The sequence below is a fragment of the Megalops cyprinoides genome, chromosome 23 (genome assembly GCF_013368585.1).
Source record: "Megalops cyprinoides isolate fMegCyp1 chromosome 23, fMegCyp1.pri, whole genome shotgun sequence".
In the NCBI taxonomy this organism is placed as follows: domain Eukaryota; kingdom Metazoa; phylum Chordata; class Actinopteri; order Elopiformes; family Megalopidae; genus Megalops; species Megalops cyprinoides.
Genome location: NC_050605.1, coordinates 24,670,628 through 24,683,449, shown reverse-complemented (window position 1 = coordinate 24,683,449; position 12,822 = coordinate 24,670,628). Strand labels below are relative to the sequence as shown.

Sequence of the window (12,822 nt, the reverse complement as noted above, 5' to 3'; positions counted from 1 at the left end):
TGTAAAACAAATGAATAATCTCTGAAATCAGTTTCTTTGTAAAGGAAATACTGAGCAAATAAATAATAAACAAACAAAGAAATCTGGTCGGCATTCTGACACAGCAAGTACTGTGAAATAACAATGAACATGAACCGTGTAAAATAGCTGTTAATGTGGAACGCAAGTCTGTGGCTCATACCCTGATGTCTGATATCCAGACCTCACGGAGATATCAAACACAGAACTGTGGAAGGTCATGTGATCATGCACCTTCTTACATCCCCTCGTGATCACACTGCACTATGGGAATCTCCTTTATACTGCAGCCTTTCCCATTATCTAACAAATACGTACATCCATATTAACTTAATAACAAAAATATTACTTTATTCTTTTCAAATGAACGGGCCAAATCCTTTATGAAGTTAAATCAGTAAACAGTTATATTAGTGCTGATATCACAGTTGTGACAAAGCAGCTGTGTAATGTAGTGAACTCTCAAACATTTAAGTCACAAATCATATCGAATTATAGAATTTGCCTTTAACATTCACAGTGGAACATATGCTAAACAAACATCATATGTAACAGTACTGATACTTCCATTGGCTAATTTGTATGCTTGAACAAATAGCATATCTATTATTATTAAACAATTAGCCAGGATTAATTAGCAAAAACGTGTAGCCATACAGAACAGCATGACTGGCCATGTAGTCCTCTGTAACCGAGCTACGAACATATTCAACACTAAATGCTTCAATGAAAGTAAATCTTAAAGGTGTCGTGTATATTAGCATTTGTTATAGTGCGCAGACTTTTGCTCAGGAAGTTTGATGTTAGAATGCATTAGAAAATCAGGCTATATTACCCTGTTCCATATGTATGGGCTGTCAGATGAATGTATTTGTGCATATAAATGATTACCTTTGGGACGCTGTTATAGCTGTTTAGGTTGTGTGAGGTGAAGGTAGAGCTCTTGTGAGCACATGTGTTTTAACATGAAACAATTTAGGTTTTTCAAAATGTACACATCCTTTGCCTCCTTTATGTCACCCTCACAAAAAAATGAAAGTTGAAGTCTGTTAACTGCTTGTTTTTAAGACAGGTAAAAGCAAAAAACAGTAATGTCCATGAAACATATGAAAATATAAATATTAAAAAAGGAAAAAAAATCAAATAAAAATGCTAACAGACTATTCCAGCTCAGTTTTAACAATGCAAATGTGATGATGGAGCAAATCAAATAGAGACAGAAGTGGATTATGGGGGCAGCTGGAATATTGTGTTGAGCTTACAGGCATATCTGAGCGGCGTGTGGATCAATCACAGGGCGTTTCTCTGACAGCAATTACAGGTCCGTGTCCAGCGGGGGAGGGGCATCCACACAGGGGGACAACGAGTCCTGGCTGTGGGTGGAGCTTATTCCGGTGTCGGAGTCGGTGTCGGTGGCGTCGGCGTGGTTTGGGGTGTGGGGCGGGGTGTGGGGCAGGGCGTGGGGCAGGGTGAGGGTTGGGGCGTGAGGCAGGGTGAGGGTTGGGGCGTGAGGCAGGGTGTGGGGCAGGGTGAGGGTTGGGGTGTGAGGCAGGGTGTGGGGCGGAGTGTGGGTTGGGGTGTGGGGCAGGGTGTGAGGCAGGGTGTGAGGCAGGGTGTGAGGCAGGGTGTGGGGCAGGGTGTGGGGCAGGGTGTGGGGCAGGGTGAGGGTTGGGGTGTGGGGTGGAGTGTGGGTTGGGGTGTGGGGCAGGGTGTGAGGCGGGGTGTGGGGCAGGGTGTGGGGCAGGGTGTGGGTTGGGCTGCGGGGCGGGGTACGGCTGGTTGCCGTGGGGCGGCCAGCTGCCGTGGTGACACGCAGCGCGCTCAGCTGTGTGGCGAGCTCCTCGCACTCTCGGCTCCTGCAGCTCAGCGTCTCCTCACTCCGCTGCAGCTCTCCCTCCAGCTGTGCCACCTGTGTCTGCAGAGCCAGCCCCCGCCGCACGCCCTGCTCCAGCCCCCGCCGCACCCTTTGCAGCTCCGCGGCGTCGCAGCAGTCCCCCGCGGCCCCGCCGCCGCTCGCCGTGGCCCCGCCCACGCTCGCCCCCGCCGGCTCCGCCCTGCCTGCTGCGGCCCCGCCCACGCTCGCCCCTGCCGGCTCCGCCACGCCCGCTGTGCACACGTTCCTCATCTCCGCATCGATTTCGCGGGAAAGCCTTTCGATGAGGTCCCTGTGCTTCTTCAGCTGAGCCTCCATCTGCTGCACGCTGTCGCTGGTGTGCAGGTATTCCTGCAGCTGGCTCTCGGCTGATTGGCCGGCCGTGCTCTCGGTGAGGCTGGCGCGAGGCGATTCGCTCCGCTCGGGTGCGGGGGACTCGTGGCCGCCACAGACCACCTGCTCCAGCTGCTCGATCTCCTGGTCCATCTCCCTCAGGCGATGGATCTGGTGCCTGATGGTGTGATCCTGTGAGATGATGAGCTGCACCAGCCTGCTGATCCCCTCCTCACCCTCCTCCCCGCCCCGAGGGGCTGTCCTCTCCTTCCGAATCTTCTCCAGCTTCCGGAAGGCCTTCCTCACCATCCTCTTCTGCCTCTCCACAGGCAGAGACTTCACGTACTGGGCCGGGCCCTGCTCCCATTGTTTTGACTTTGGCAGCGCCCCCTTTGGCTTGGAGGACCTCTTGCAGGATGAAGGGTCAGACTCGCCGACCTTCACCAGGACGAACTGCACGAAGGGCTTCTGGTCACCCCAGTCGCTCCACAGGCGCAGGATCCTGGTGAGGGGGGGCAGGGCGCGCTCGAAGCCCTTCCAGCGCTCCAGGAGGCAGTACTCTCGGGCCTCGCCTTGCAGGACACGCCTCTCCTCCGGGGCCGTCCGGTGGTCCTCCAGCAGCGCCTCCACCACGTCAGCACAGGTGGTGTGCTTTGTCACCCCGCACACTACCTTCTCCTCCTCACACACCCACACTTGCACCTCCTCCCCGGGCTCCTGCGCCTTGCTCTCACACCTGGGAACCATGGAAACACAGTCAGTGCCAATGAAAACGACCGAGACTGTGTGTGCGGCAGGGACGGAACATCGTCACAGCACTGTGCAGACTCACAGCCCGCTGCACCATCTGGCCCAGACCACAGCCACAGAAATTTAATAAAAGTATATATACATGCATATACATGCACACACGTATCCATTAGTGCCGCTGCGCAGGGTGGGGATCTCTGATTATACTGAGTCCGTGGATGATAAGAGGTGCCCATCAGAGACTCCACTCCAGCACCAGCAGCTGGGCTCGAACCCTTGCGGCACCTGCAGAACCACACTGACTCATACTACCACACCTTCATATTTCAATCATCTACCTGAAATGGAAGAAGAACTTTATCTTCTGAACACCACACTGCTCATCCTCTGGCTCATTCAGCAGGGTCATTTACAGAATGACACTCAGATGGCCGTCTCTCTCATCACACTTTCCCTGGACAATGAAACAGCTTACGACTCTGCCCTAAATTTATCTTTTATATATCATTCATTATTATCCCAGTATTTAACTGTTCTGAGTGTTCTTTTGTCTGGTTTAGAGCAAAAGGTCCTGTATTAAGGTTTCTACATGACCAGCGCTGTTCACAGTCAGTAGTAATATGTGTAATACTGAAATTAATACTAAATAATTTTAACAATACTTTCAATAAGTTATTGTGAATAGCAGAACCAAAAAAAATCTCATAACAAGATGTGTTATCCATGTCCTGAACGTTTTTGTGAATTTGGGATGAGCCAAACTAACACGACACAAAAAGAAATGGAATAAACTCATGGAACATCACACAGATGCTGCAGCTTATATCAGTACATTATGAGTGTGGGAGTGGCCTGCTGCAGGGCGGGGTCAGCAGCTCTTCCTGAAAGACTCTTGCACCACGGAGAACAGAACTTGGGTTTAACAAGGAGACCCTTCAGACATGCGTGCGGGGTGAGCACAGCGGGGTGAGCACAGCGGGGTGAGCACAGCAGGGTGAGCACAGCAGGGTGAGCACAGCAGGGTGAGCACAGTGCTCTGAGCACAGCGGGGTGAGCACAGCAGGGTGAGCACAGCAGGGTGAGCACAGCAGGGTGAGCACAGCAGGGTGAGCACAGCAGGGTGAGCACAGTGCTCTGAGCACAGCGGGGTGAGCACAGCGGGGTGAGCACAGCGGGGTGAGCACAGCGGGGTGAGCACAGCAGGGTGAGCACAGTGCTCTGAGCACAGCGGGGTGAGCACAGCAGGGTGAGCACAGCAGGGTGAGCACAGCAGGGTGAGCACAGTGCTCTGAGCACAGCGGGGTGAGCACAGCAGGGTGAGCACAGCGGGGTGAGCACAGCAGGGTGAGCACAGCACCCTGAGCACAGCGGGGTGAGGTGATGAGCAGCCTCTCTGGAATGTGATACGCACACATACATCAGGCTGGTTAATGGTTAGGGATGGCTGCAGACAGCAGAGCGAATACTTCAGCTATGCAGAAGGCAAACAAAACAAAACACTTCAGTTCTGTTCCACAAATGTGACGCTGCCATTTGATGAAAGCAGTCTGAAGAGTCTATGATCCTGACGATGGTGTTTCTTGGAAAGGATTATCCCTTGCGCAGAGTTGCATTATACAGGATACTTTGCTAGAAGGAGAAAAATGAAAGTATTTTCATGGATTCTCCCTCACTGGATTGGAGCTGCAGTGTGCAGGCCTTTCTCTCCAGCTTCCACTGACTGGCAGGACTGCGCACAGCACAGAGCACCTTCCTCCCAGCTCCAGCTTCCAGGACGCACTCCTCCTGACTGTCCCTGTGTTCACAATCCATCACCCAGCTCTCTGTCCTGCCACTCAAAACGTGCACTTACAAGCTCTTCTAACATCGAGATATTCTCCGAAGACTACATATTCCAATACACAGACTCCATTCCCCCAGTAGGCACACTATGCAAGTCCAGTTCTTTCTGAGTAAATAATGATTCTCTGCAGAGACCTGCATTCACCCACACACTCAGACAGGAAAGCTCATAATGAGTGAATTACCTGTTCCTGTTTGATGGCTCTTAGGCTCTACCAATGAAGAAAAAAGTTAATTTGCAAACATTTCAATTTTGATTGAAGAGATCAAATATTTGAAGAGATCAGCTCTGGTTCTGATCCCTCTGCATGGATAGGGAGAACGCTGATTTAAATGTCAATCATTTTGTGTTGTATTGTACCTCACTTGTAAGTCGCTTTGGATAAAAGTGTCTGCCAAATGAATAAATGTAAATGTACTCATTACGAGATCCCCTTATTGGATTCAGTATAATATGATAACTTCTGCACTTCAGTCATTTTACAATTTACATTTTTTATATTATATGTGCTACTACATATATATCTTATAGTTGCTAGTGCCTGGGGCTAGTCTGGGACTGCATTATGGCTTACTGTTCCAGTACACCTGCTCAGAAAAGGACTTTCCCCAGGATCTTCTACTGTTCTACACCTTCAGCCTGATATCATTCCAGTGCAGCTTCACTGGGGCCTTCAGCCTGATATCTTTCCAGTGCAGCTTCACTGGGGTCTTCAGCCTGATATCATGCTGCTCAGCATATTGTGCTTCATAGGGTCCCTCTATCCCATCAATCACTGACGCCTAACAGACGGTCTTTGAAAAGCACCTGACTCATGCTGATGTGTTTGCAGCACCTTAGAATATGATCTCTGTCTGACATGCTATCTGTATCAATAACACATTAAAACGTGTGAATGGAACATTATCACAGCCAAAAATAGCTGGCAGAAACTCACCTATGATCTGTTATAATCAAAATCCTTATTGTAACCAAGCCTCGTAATCGCAGTCATTATTATAGTGATTCACTCCCGAGTGCGTGAAAGGTACTGCAATGGGCCACTGTTAGATGCGTGTGAAAAGGTTAAAAGACTGATCTTTTATCAAAGAAAACAGGAGAAGGACTTATTTTAGTTTGATCTGGAGGACTCCCACCCCTGTCTCCTCCCTCTCCCACCAGTGCATCTCAGTGTTTGAATAAGAGAGAAAAACATGAACCCTGAATGAACTTGTGGTGAAAATACTGTATAACATTTCATTCACTAAGAAACCACGCACTATTCTCCCCCGGAGAGGTGCCAAAAAACTGACCCTTAACTTACCACAGCTCCAGAAACAGATATGATAAGCACAACCTCAATGTTTATGCAATACAGCCGAGAGCCATACCACCTCAAAATTAAACCCATCCAAATTGCTCAAATGTTGTTCAAACACCATCAGCTCCAACAGCAGGACATCAGATGCTTTTAAAGCCGCAGCTCCTTGCCTTTGGTAATGAACACTGCGCAATAAGGAGGATAACACTGTGTCACATTACAGCGTATCTGCACAGAAACAGCAGAGAAAACCAGTTAACTAAAGTGCAGAAAAGATCAGTTATGATTCGATTGATGACTTTAACCAGCAAGTGGCTACTTCAATGCCAGACAGAGAAGCTGTAAGTGCTGCTGCATCTTTTTCTGATCTGCATGTTTTCCTGAACTGAAACCACAACTGTTCATTTATTTGACGTGTCATTCCTTAAGATTCTGTAACCTTCACTAAACTTCCTTTGTATTATTCACTTTTTTTATTATATTCTTAAATATGCATATTCATTGTTTGTTGCTCTATTACATTATTTAATACTGAAACTGCAATTGCAAATGTGCTGGGAACAAACCCAAGTGATATCAGTATGTTCCTGCCTGTAGCGCTGGAGGGCAGATATGATGTGCCTTGGGCCTTGCCATGGACACATGACTACGCTACCATAAGCTCTGAGAACAAGCTGTACTTAAACGAATCCACAGTGTTACTGTCCCTCCAACACAATCTGAAGCAGTACACAAACAGAGGAAACTCGTTACGTCATGCTCGGTAAATATCTGCCTGTTATAACGACCTCACGTGAGGGAGGTCAAAACGGAAACTATTTTCCAGCTGTTTATGATACTGTAGAGGCATCGGTGCAAAGTGCCTGCTGATGCAGGCCATTTCAGAGGGAACCTCCAGCCTCATACCCTAACAGACCCTCAGACACTAACAGACTTATGATTCTAAAACTCAGGTTTCTTGAGTAGTTTGGAAGAGTGTTTTACTTGGGAAGAAACCTCTTCATCTTTTAACGGTTTAAAAATACCCTCAAAAACATAGGAAGTTTCAACCATAACCTTGGGGCGTTCTGTGGAAAGAATGTGCTTTAACTTTGACAAAGACACGAATGTAAAACTGGAAAGCAGGCGGATGAACACATCCGTGTATTGAAGAGGTAAAAATACCGCATGGAATGATGTCACCGTTTGAATGCGATGCATGCAGCATGGCCCAACATGCGCTGTGGCCCCAGTGCAGCGGTTTTAATATAACCTGGGATGCAGGCCTCTAGTGTGTGGGGATGTGGGACTTCAGAACAAAAACACAAACTTCCTATTTTATCAGGACATGCTGATCTCTCAGATGATTCTGTGCCAGATACAGATTCCCCAAAGTCAAAACACTCTTCAGCTGAGAGCTCGCGGTGGTGACAGACAGCTGGCACAGTCATAAGTTACGTCTGTGATGGTGTCCGTCCGTTGCTGCTGATCTCACTCCACAGAGCTGCTGTCCCTAAACATCACCCATGTGTCCTCACTCATAAGAATGTGATTTCAGAGATGAACTATGAAAACAAGAAGACCGGTGAGTCTTTATATATATTTACATGACTGCCGTACGCTACGTGTCATGTGAAAGAGGATCACCTAGTGCCCTGTCCACTTTTCTCTAAAACTGAATGTCAGCATTCAGGGTACAACAGGAGTACTCTAATGCGAATCAAACCTGCAACCTCCTGCCCCCAAGATCAGTGCAGCAGCAGATAACATGACTCAAATCTGTTGCGGCCGTAGGACTTTGGATACCTTCTACAGTTGCCCACGTGTAACAATCACAGCACAGACAGTCTGTTACTGGGCATAAAACAACCGTACAAAAGCACTGTGTAACCTGAAAAAACCCTGCCCTTAGTCTGTGGCGGAGATTAGAGATCAGACCCTGTCAGGCTCGCAGGGTGTGGCCACATGTTTGTCTCTGGCGGGGTTTGTATAACTGCGCACAGAGGATGCGCCAAATCAGCTGCATCCGACCGAACGACGCTCGTGTAGATGAGCACACAATAGCGCCTCTGTTCGCAGCTAATGAAGACTGCAAGCTCATATTCCTTCTCTTATTTCTTTGAACCACAGAGTTTCTTCGGCGTGCCAACCACGTACCAATTTAAAAGCAAAGTGTTTTTGCAAATATATTAATTCGACTTCTGAGGCAGAGCAGCAGCACAGATAAGAACGCTGCCAGCATGTCTCTTTCCCTTTCCGGCAGGGGATACGGGCTGGGGTGTATTCCCCTCCATTTAACTTGTAAAAGGTGCTCTTTTTTCATCTCGACCACAGCAAAGATTTGTGGAAGGGACCGTAAACAGCAATTCACGCGCCGCTGACTAGACGACGCCGACGGAAAATAAATCAATTTGTCAAGATTTGTGGAACATCAAAAAGTCAGCAAACCCACTAATAATAAATTGCAAAACAAATTAAACTTTGCCGCTGGCGGATGTAGTCTATGGTGTGTTAGATCCTGCGTCCAGACAAACCGAATAAGACCACATTAAAAACGCGCGCGCCGTCGGCCAGCGCGGGGCCGATCTGATCTGATCTACCCAAGTTCGGTATTAACAATATAAATACCTCATCTTCATGCGATTAGAGGCATGCATTACATTTAGAGAGAATATAACAGTCTATATAGTCAAGATCAGAATATCAAAATAAAAAACATTACAGGATGCGCGTTATTTGCAGATTACATGTCTGTAATTAACGCCTTGCTCGCGGGGGGTGAGAGTGGCACCGTAATGCAGCACCTCGCGGCGGCCTAAACTCGTTTTATTTTAAAGGAAAATAAAAATTTCCGCCACCTCTTGTCTCACCATTATCATCATCATCATCATCACTACACTTTCACTTAAATATTGTCTTAAATTCACGCCGCGTCAAAAGTACGAAAAGCATGTGGGCCAACAAATACAACAGGTTGAATAACTGGGCATTAAAATATAACTCTTTAACCCATTAAAATAACTCTTCAAGGATCATTAAAACTGCAATACCCATTAAAATAACTGTCCAAGGATCGTTTTACCGAAGATGGCAGAATCCTCTACGGCTGGAGCTACGCAGTTATTAGAGACAGAGCCGTTTCTCTGATAGCGGCATGAAAGTGATGCCAGTATAATATTTGAAACCGATTTGCTGGGGGAATCCAAGGGTATTTAAAGGCAGCTACCTGCATTACGCCCGGATGGTGGATTGCGGTGTTGGTCAATATGCAACACACTCAATCTGCTACCATAAAACCTCTGACAATCATGCAGATTGCAGCAGCGCGACCCGCATTACAGCTATGGGCTTTCAAATGATAAGAAGGCTACGCAGCATGACGGTGTTCAGGATATATTACAAGCGCTACACCTATTAAGAAGGGCTATGGCGTTAAAGTGGGGTTACTGCCAGCGACGCATCAGATAACCAAGTTAACTTTGATTTGGGGTAACAGTGGGGAAGACTAGTTTAACAAACTACCTAAAGTTTGTGACGGGAGCGCAGCACCTTAGAACTGTATGATGAGTATCGGTGGTGAGGAACTGCAATGTTTCAAAATTTAACAGTCACGTACTTTCCAATGTGTAGAACTGGTTTTAGGCGCTAAAAACACATCAGTTTGTACGTAAACAAAAATATTACATACTATGTATTACATACTCTCAAATTTCATGTAAATAAGACGCTTCTGTCTTTTGTATCAAACTCAAAAAGCAAAAATATATATTTTTCAAGGTTCCACCTTACAGGCAGCACGCTAATGTTCACTCCGTGACCAGATGTCAACCAGCTACCGAGCAGAAACGCAACACTTCACTCCCGAATTACTGCACGCCAGAAGCAGCGCTGCGAAGCCGTTTTAAAGCTGAAGAAAGTATTACTGAAAAAGCCAAGTACCTGTTTTTCAAGCGGGCTTTGAGAAAGTTTCTTCCGAAGGGTGACATGGCTACTCACAGAAAGCGAGAGGAAGCTGTGGTTTGGGAGTCAGGCGGCGTGCATGGCGAGGGGCGCAGTGCACAGGCTGCACGCCGGACGGCCAAAGTTGTGCAACTCCGAGTTAAACTTACTGCTGCGCGCTCCCGCGCCGACCGGCCCCTTCCACCGGAGCGATGGTCGCGCGCCGTACAGATGCAGCTATTTGCTGCTGCACATCAAAAATATTAACTTACAAACTGCAATGCTATTCTACAGACTGAAACCGTGGCTAGGAAAGAGCAGCTACCTAGCACTTAAGTATGATGCGATTTGCTCAGCTTTCTGTGCTGTTCTGACAAAGCTAATTCGGTCTCATCCTTCTCGAAGGTAGGCTCGTTAGAAGGGGCATTCATGGGCATTTTAAATACACTCTTAAAGTTAAAATTGCTGTTAAATTTGTTTGGAAAAATAAGCAGTGCACACACAGTTCCCAATATTATTCCATATTGCTCGTATCGACGTGATAATTTTATTAAATTTGATATATCAGCTCAGTAAACATTTTTCATAACTGTATTTTCTGTGGGTGCGCGAGAAATGAAAGGCCGAGCCAAAGGGAGCCACTTGTTCTGAAATTCACGAGCTTCTTTAGCTTCTTTGTCGATAGCTTTGCGTCTTGAAGCCCGTTCGTGCTCAATGGGCATATTGTTAGCATAACAGCGAAACGTAAAAAACAGGACCTGCTATTGGCTGCTTGGCAACACAAGGACCGCGAGCGCTCCCTGTGCGCACGCGCGGACACTGCGCCGCAGGTGTAGACAGCGCGCGAGGCTACGCAATCAATTTGGTTCGGTTGTGCAGAATTCCCCAGTTTCTGCAGTGACGCGGGATCTTACTCATTCTTAACTACTTTAGTTTCAGTATCACTCGTGCACTTTTATAATTGAGCATCATGCGTGTAAAGGTTATTCAAGACAATAATATAATTCTGCAGAATGTGACTCATGATGAACAAATTGTTACTTATATTGCTTCTGCAGTGGACGGTATTAGACGCTCTCATAAGTATGAAAAACAGCAGTGAATAGTTCCTTTCTCAGTAATCGAATCATTTTTGTGTTTGAATACAGTAGAGCTTGTTTACAAATAACATGTCCACACAAACTGACAGTTGACAATATTAATCGCTAAATGCGAATTATTTTCAAGAGAACAACATTACACTGCGCTGTATTTTCTCACGCTTCCAGGTAAAACCCCGAAGCCAGGTGTTGTGCTACGGGCAGCGGCGTGAGTGTGACCTTGTCATACGATGTGTGCGTACAGCGGTCTGTTAGGGAAACACTCACACGCACACACAATCTTAAATAGGGACAAAAGTACCTTTCACTGCGCAGAAGTCTGACTGAAGACATATGGAATGAACGTAAATATATATATTTATATATATATATATATATATATATATATATATATACACACATATACACACACACACACACACACTACATTTTCCTGTAGCATATTAGTGCCATTGTGCTGCAGGTAATTTTATTTGAATTTTAAAAAACACATATTTGATATTTTATTTTTTTCTTAAAATCCTGCCGAACAAGAATGTTTTACCTTTCATGCTATCACTGTCTATCTGCATGGTGTTCAGGCTGTCATTGACGCCTGGCAAACTCAGGCACATGAATGACTTTTGCTTGCACACGTTTTTTGCAATGACAGAGATACTGACTGCAGGTTACACTGTTTTTTCTGTATAAATTTAGAAGATTTTTTGTATGCATCATGTGAGTTCACATGCCACTTAAAGTCAATCATAAAACAATCCCACACCTCCTCGAGTGGTAATGACAGGGTGCCCAGCGGTGTGACGTGTGCTCTCGTAAAACTGCGTAATGGAGGAGACGCCTGCTGTTCCGGTGGTGGGGGGAGGGGGGGGGGGCATCCTGACATCACACTGCTGCCTATATACTGACAGCATGGAGCCCCCCGATCCTCACTCTACACCCAGAGAGCGCAGGGGCTGGACGTGGAAGCCGAACCTGCTGCCGGACCTGAACCTTATGGACCTGCGAGCTGCCTAGATGCACACCAACGGTGGATCTCGCAAGATGAGGGTTCCGATTGCCTGCGTGGTTTTCCTCTTCCTGGCTCAGGAGGGGATGTGCTCAGGTGAGCCTCTCATGCGCCGAGTCTGCCCTTCACACGCTGAGAGCGGACAGCACACAGGCATGCTTTGATTGGCATTTCATTAGAGGATTGATGAATTGATTGATTGGGTAAGGGTGGGTTCAATCAAAACAGGTTGCGGTAAGTACAATTCAGACAACAGGAAAGTGTATATCCAAAAATTTGCTCAGCATGAACAAGCGTGCACAATTTCTCACTGATGCAGAGTTCCACTGAACTTGACTTAGGAAATATGATTCCTTTTTCCATGCTCTACTAAAATTTATCTAGAATGATACAGATTCAACAAGCAAATCTTTCAATGTTTCTGCAACAAAAAGGATTGAATTCAGACATATTTATGCTGTGTGAATGCAACAGATTTGCTCATGCTGAAACTAATGACTATGTCAATCAAAGGATGTTTTACAGTTTTAAATTATTATGTGAGTTTAATATAAACTGGTCTTTGTTGGAAGATCATGGAGCAACGAGCAGATTATCCAATCCTCAGATTAGATTCTGTATCCTTGCTGATCCTCTGCCATTGTTACTTATGATTACATTCAGACATTACCTATTGTTTTT

The 12,822-nt window shown here is 46.5% G+C and overlaps 1 protein-coding gene across 1 annotated transcript; it reads right to left on the bottom strand.

The window, feature by feature from the left end:
- Nucleotides 1-1,248: 1,248 nt before the first annotated feature.
- On the bottom strand, nucleotides 1,249-10,144 carry LOC118770157 (ras association domain-containing protein 9-like). The gene is made up of 2 exons (XM_036517640.1): nucleotides 10,036-10,144; nucleotides 1,249-2,960 (listed from the first exon to the last, which is right to left on the bottom strand). The coding sequence occupies exons 1-2, from the start codon at nucleotides 10,080-10,082 to the stop codon at nucleotides 1,334-1,336; spliced, it is 1,674 nt and encodes a 557-aa protein (XP_036373533.1). The 5' UTR covers nucleotides 10,083-10,144; the 3' UTR covers nucleotides 1,249-1,333.
- Between the last annotated feature and the right edge of the window lie 2,678 nt (nucleotides 10,145-12,822).

Bases quoted from the DNA above. Each gene is read 5' to 3' on its own strand.
- LOC118770157 (XM_036517640.1), bottom strand. From the start codon at position 10,082: ATGTCACCCTTCGGAAGAAACTTTCTCAAAGCCCGCTTGAAAAACAG. The intron at 2,961-10,035 runs GTACTTGGCTTT...CATGGTTCCCAG, and splicing joins AAAGCCCGCTTGAAAAACAG to GTGTGAGAGCAAGGCGCAGG.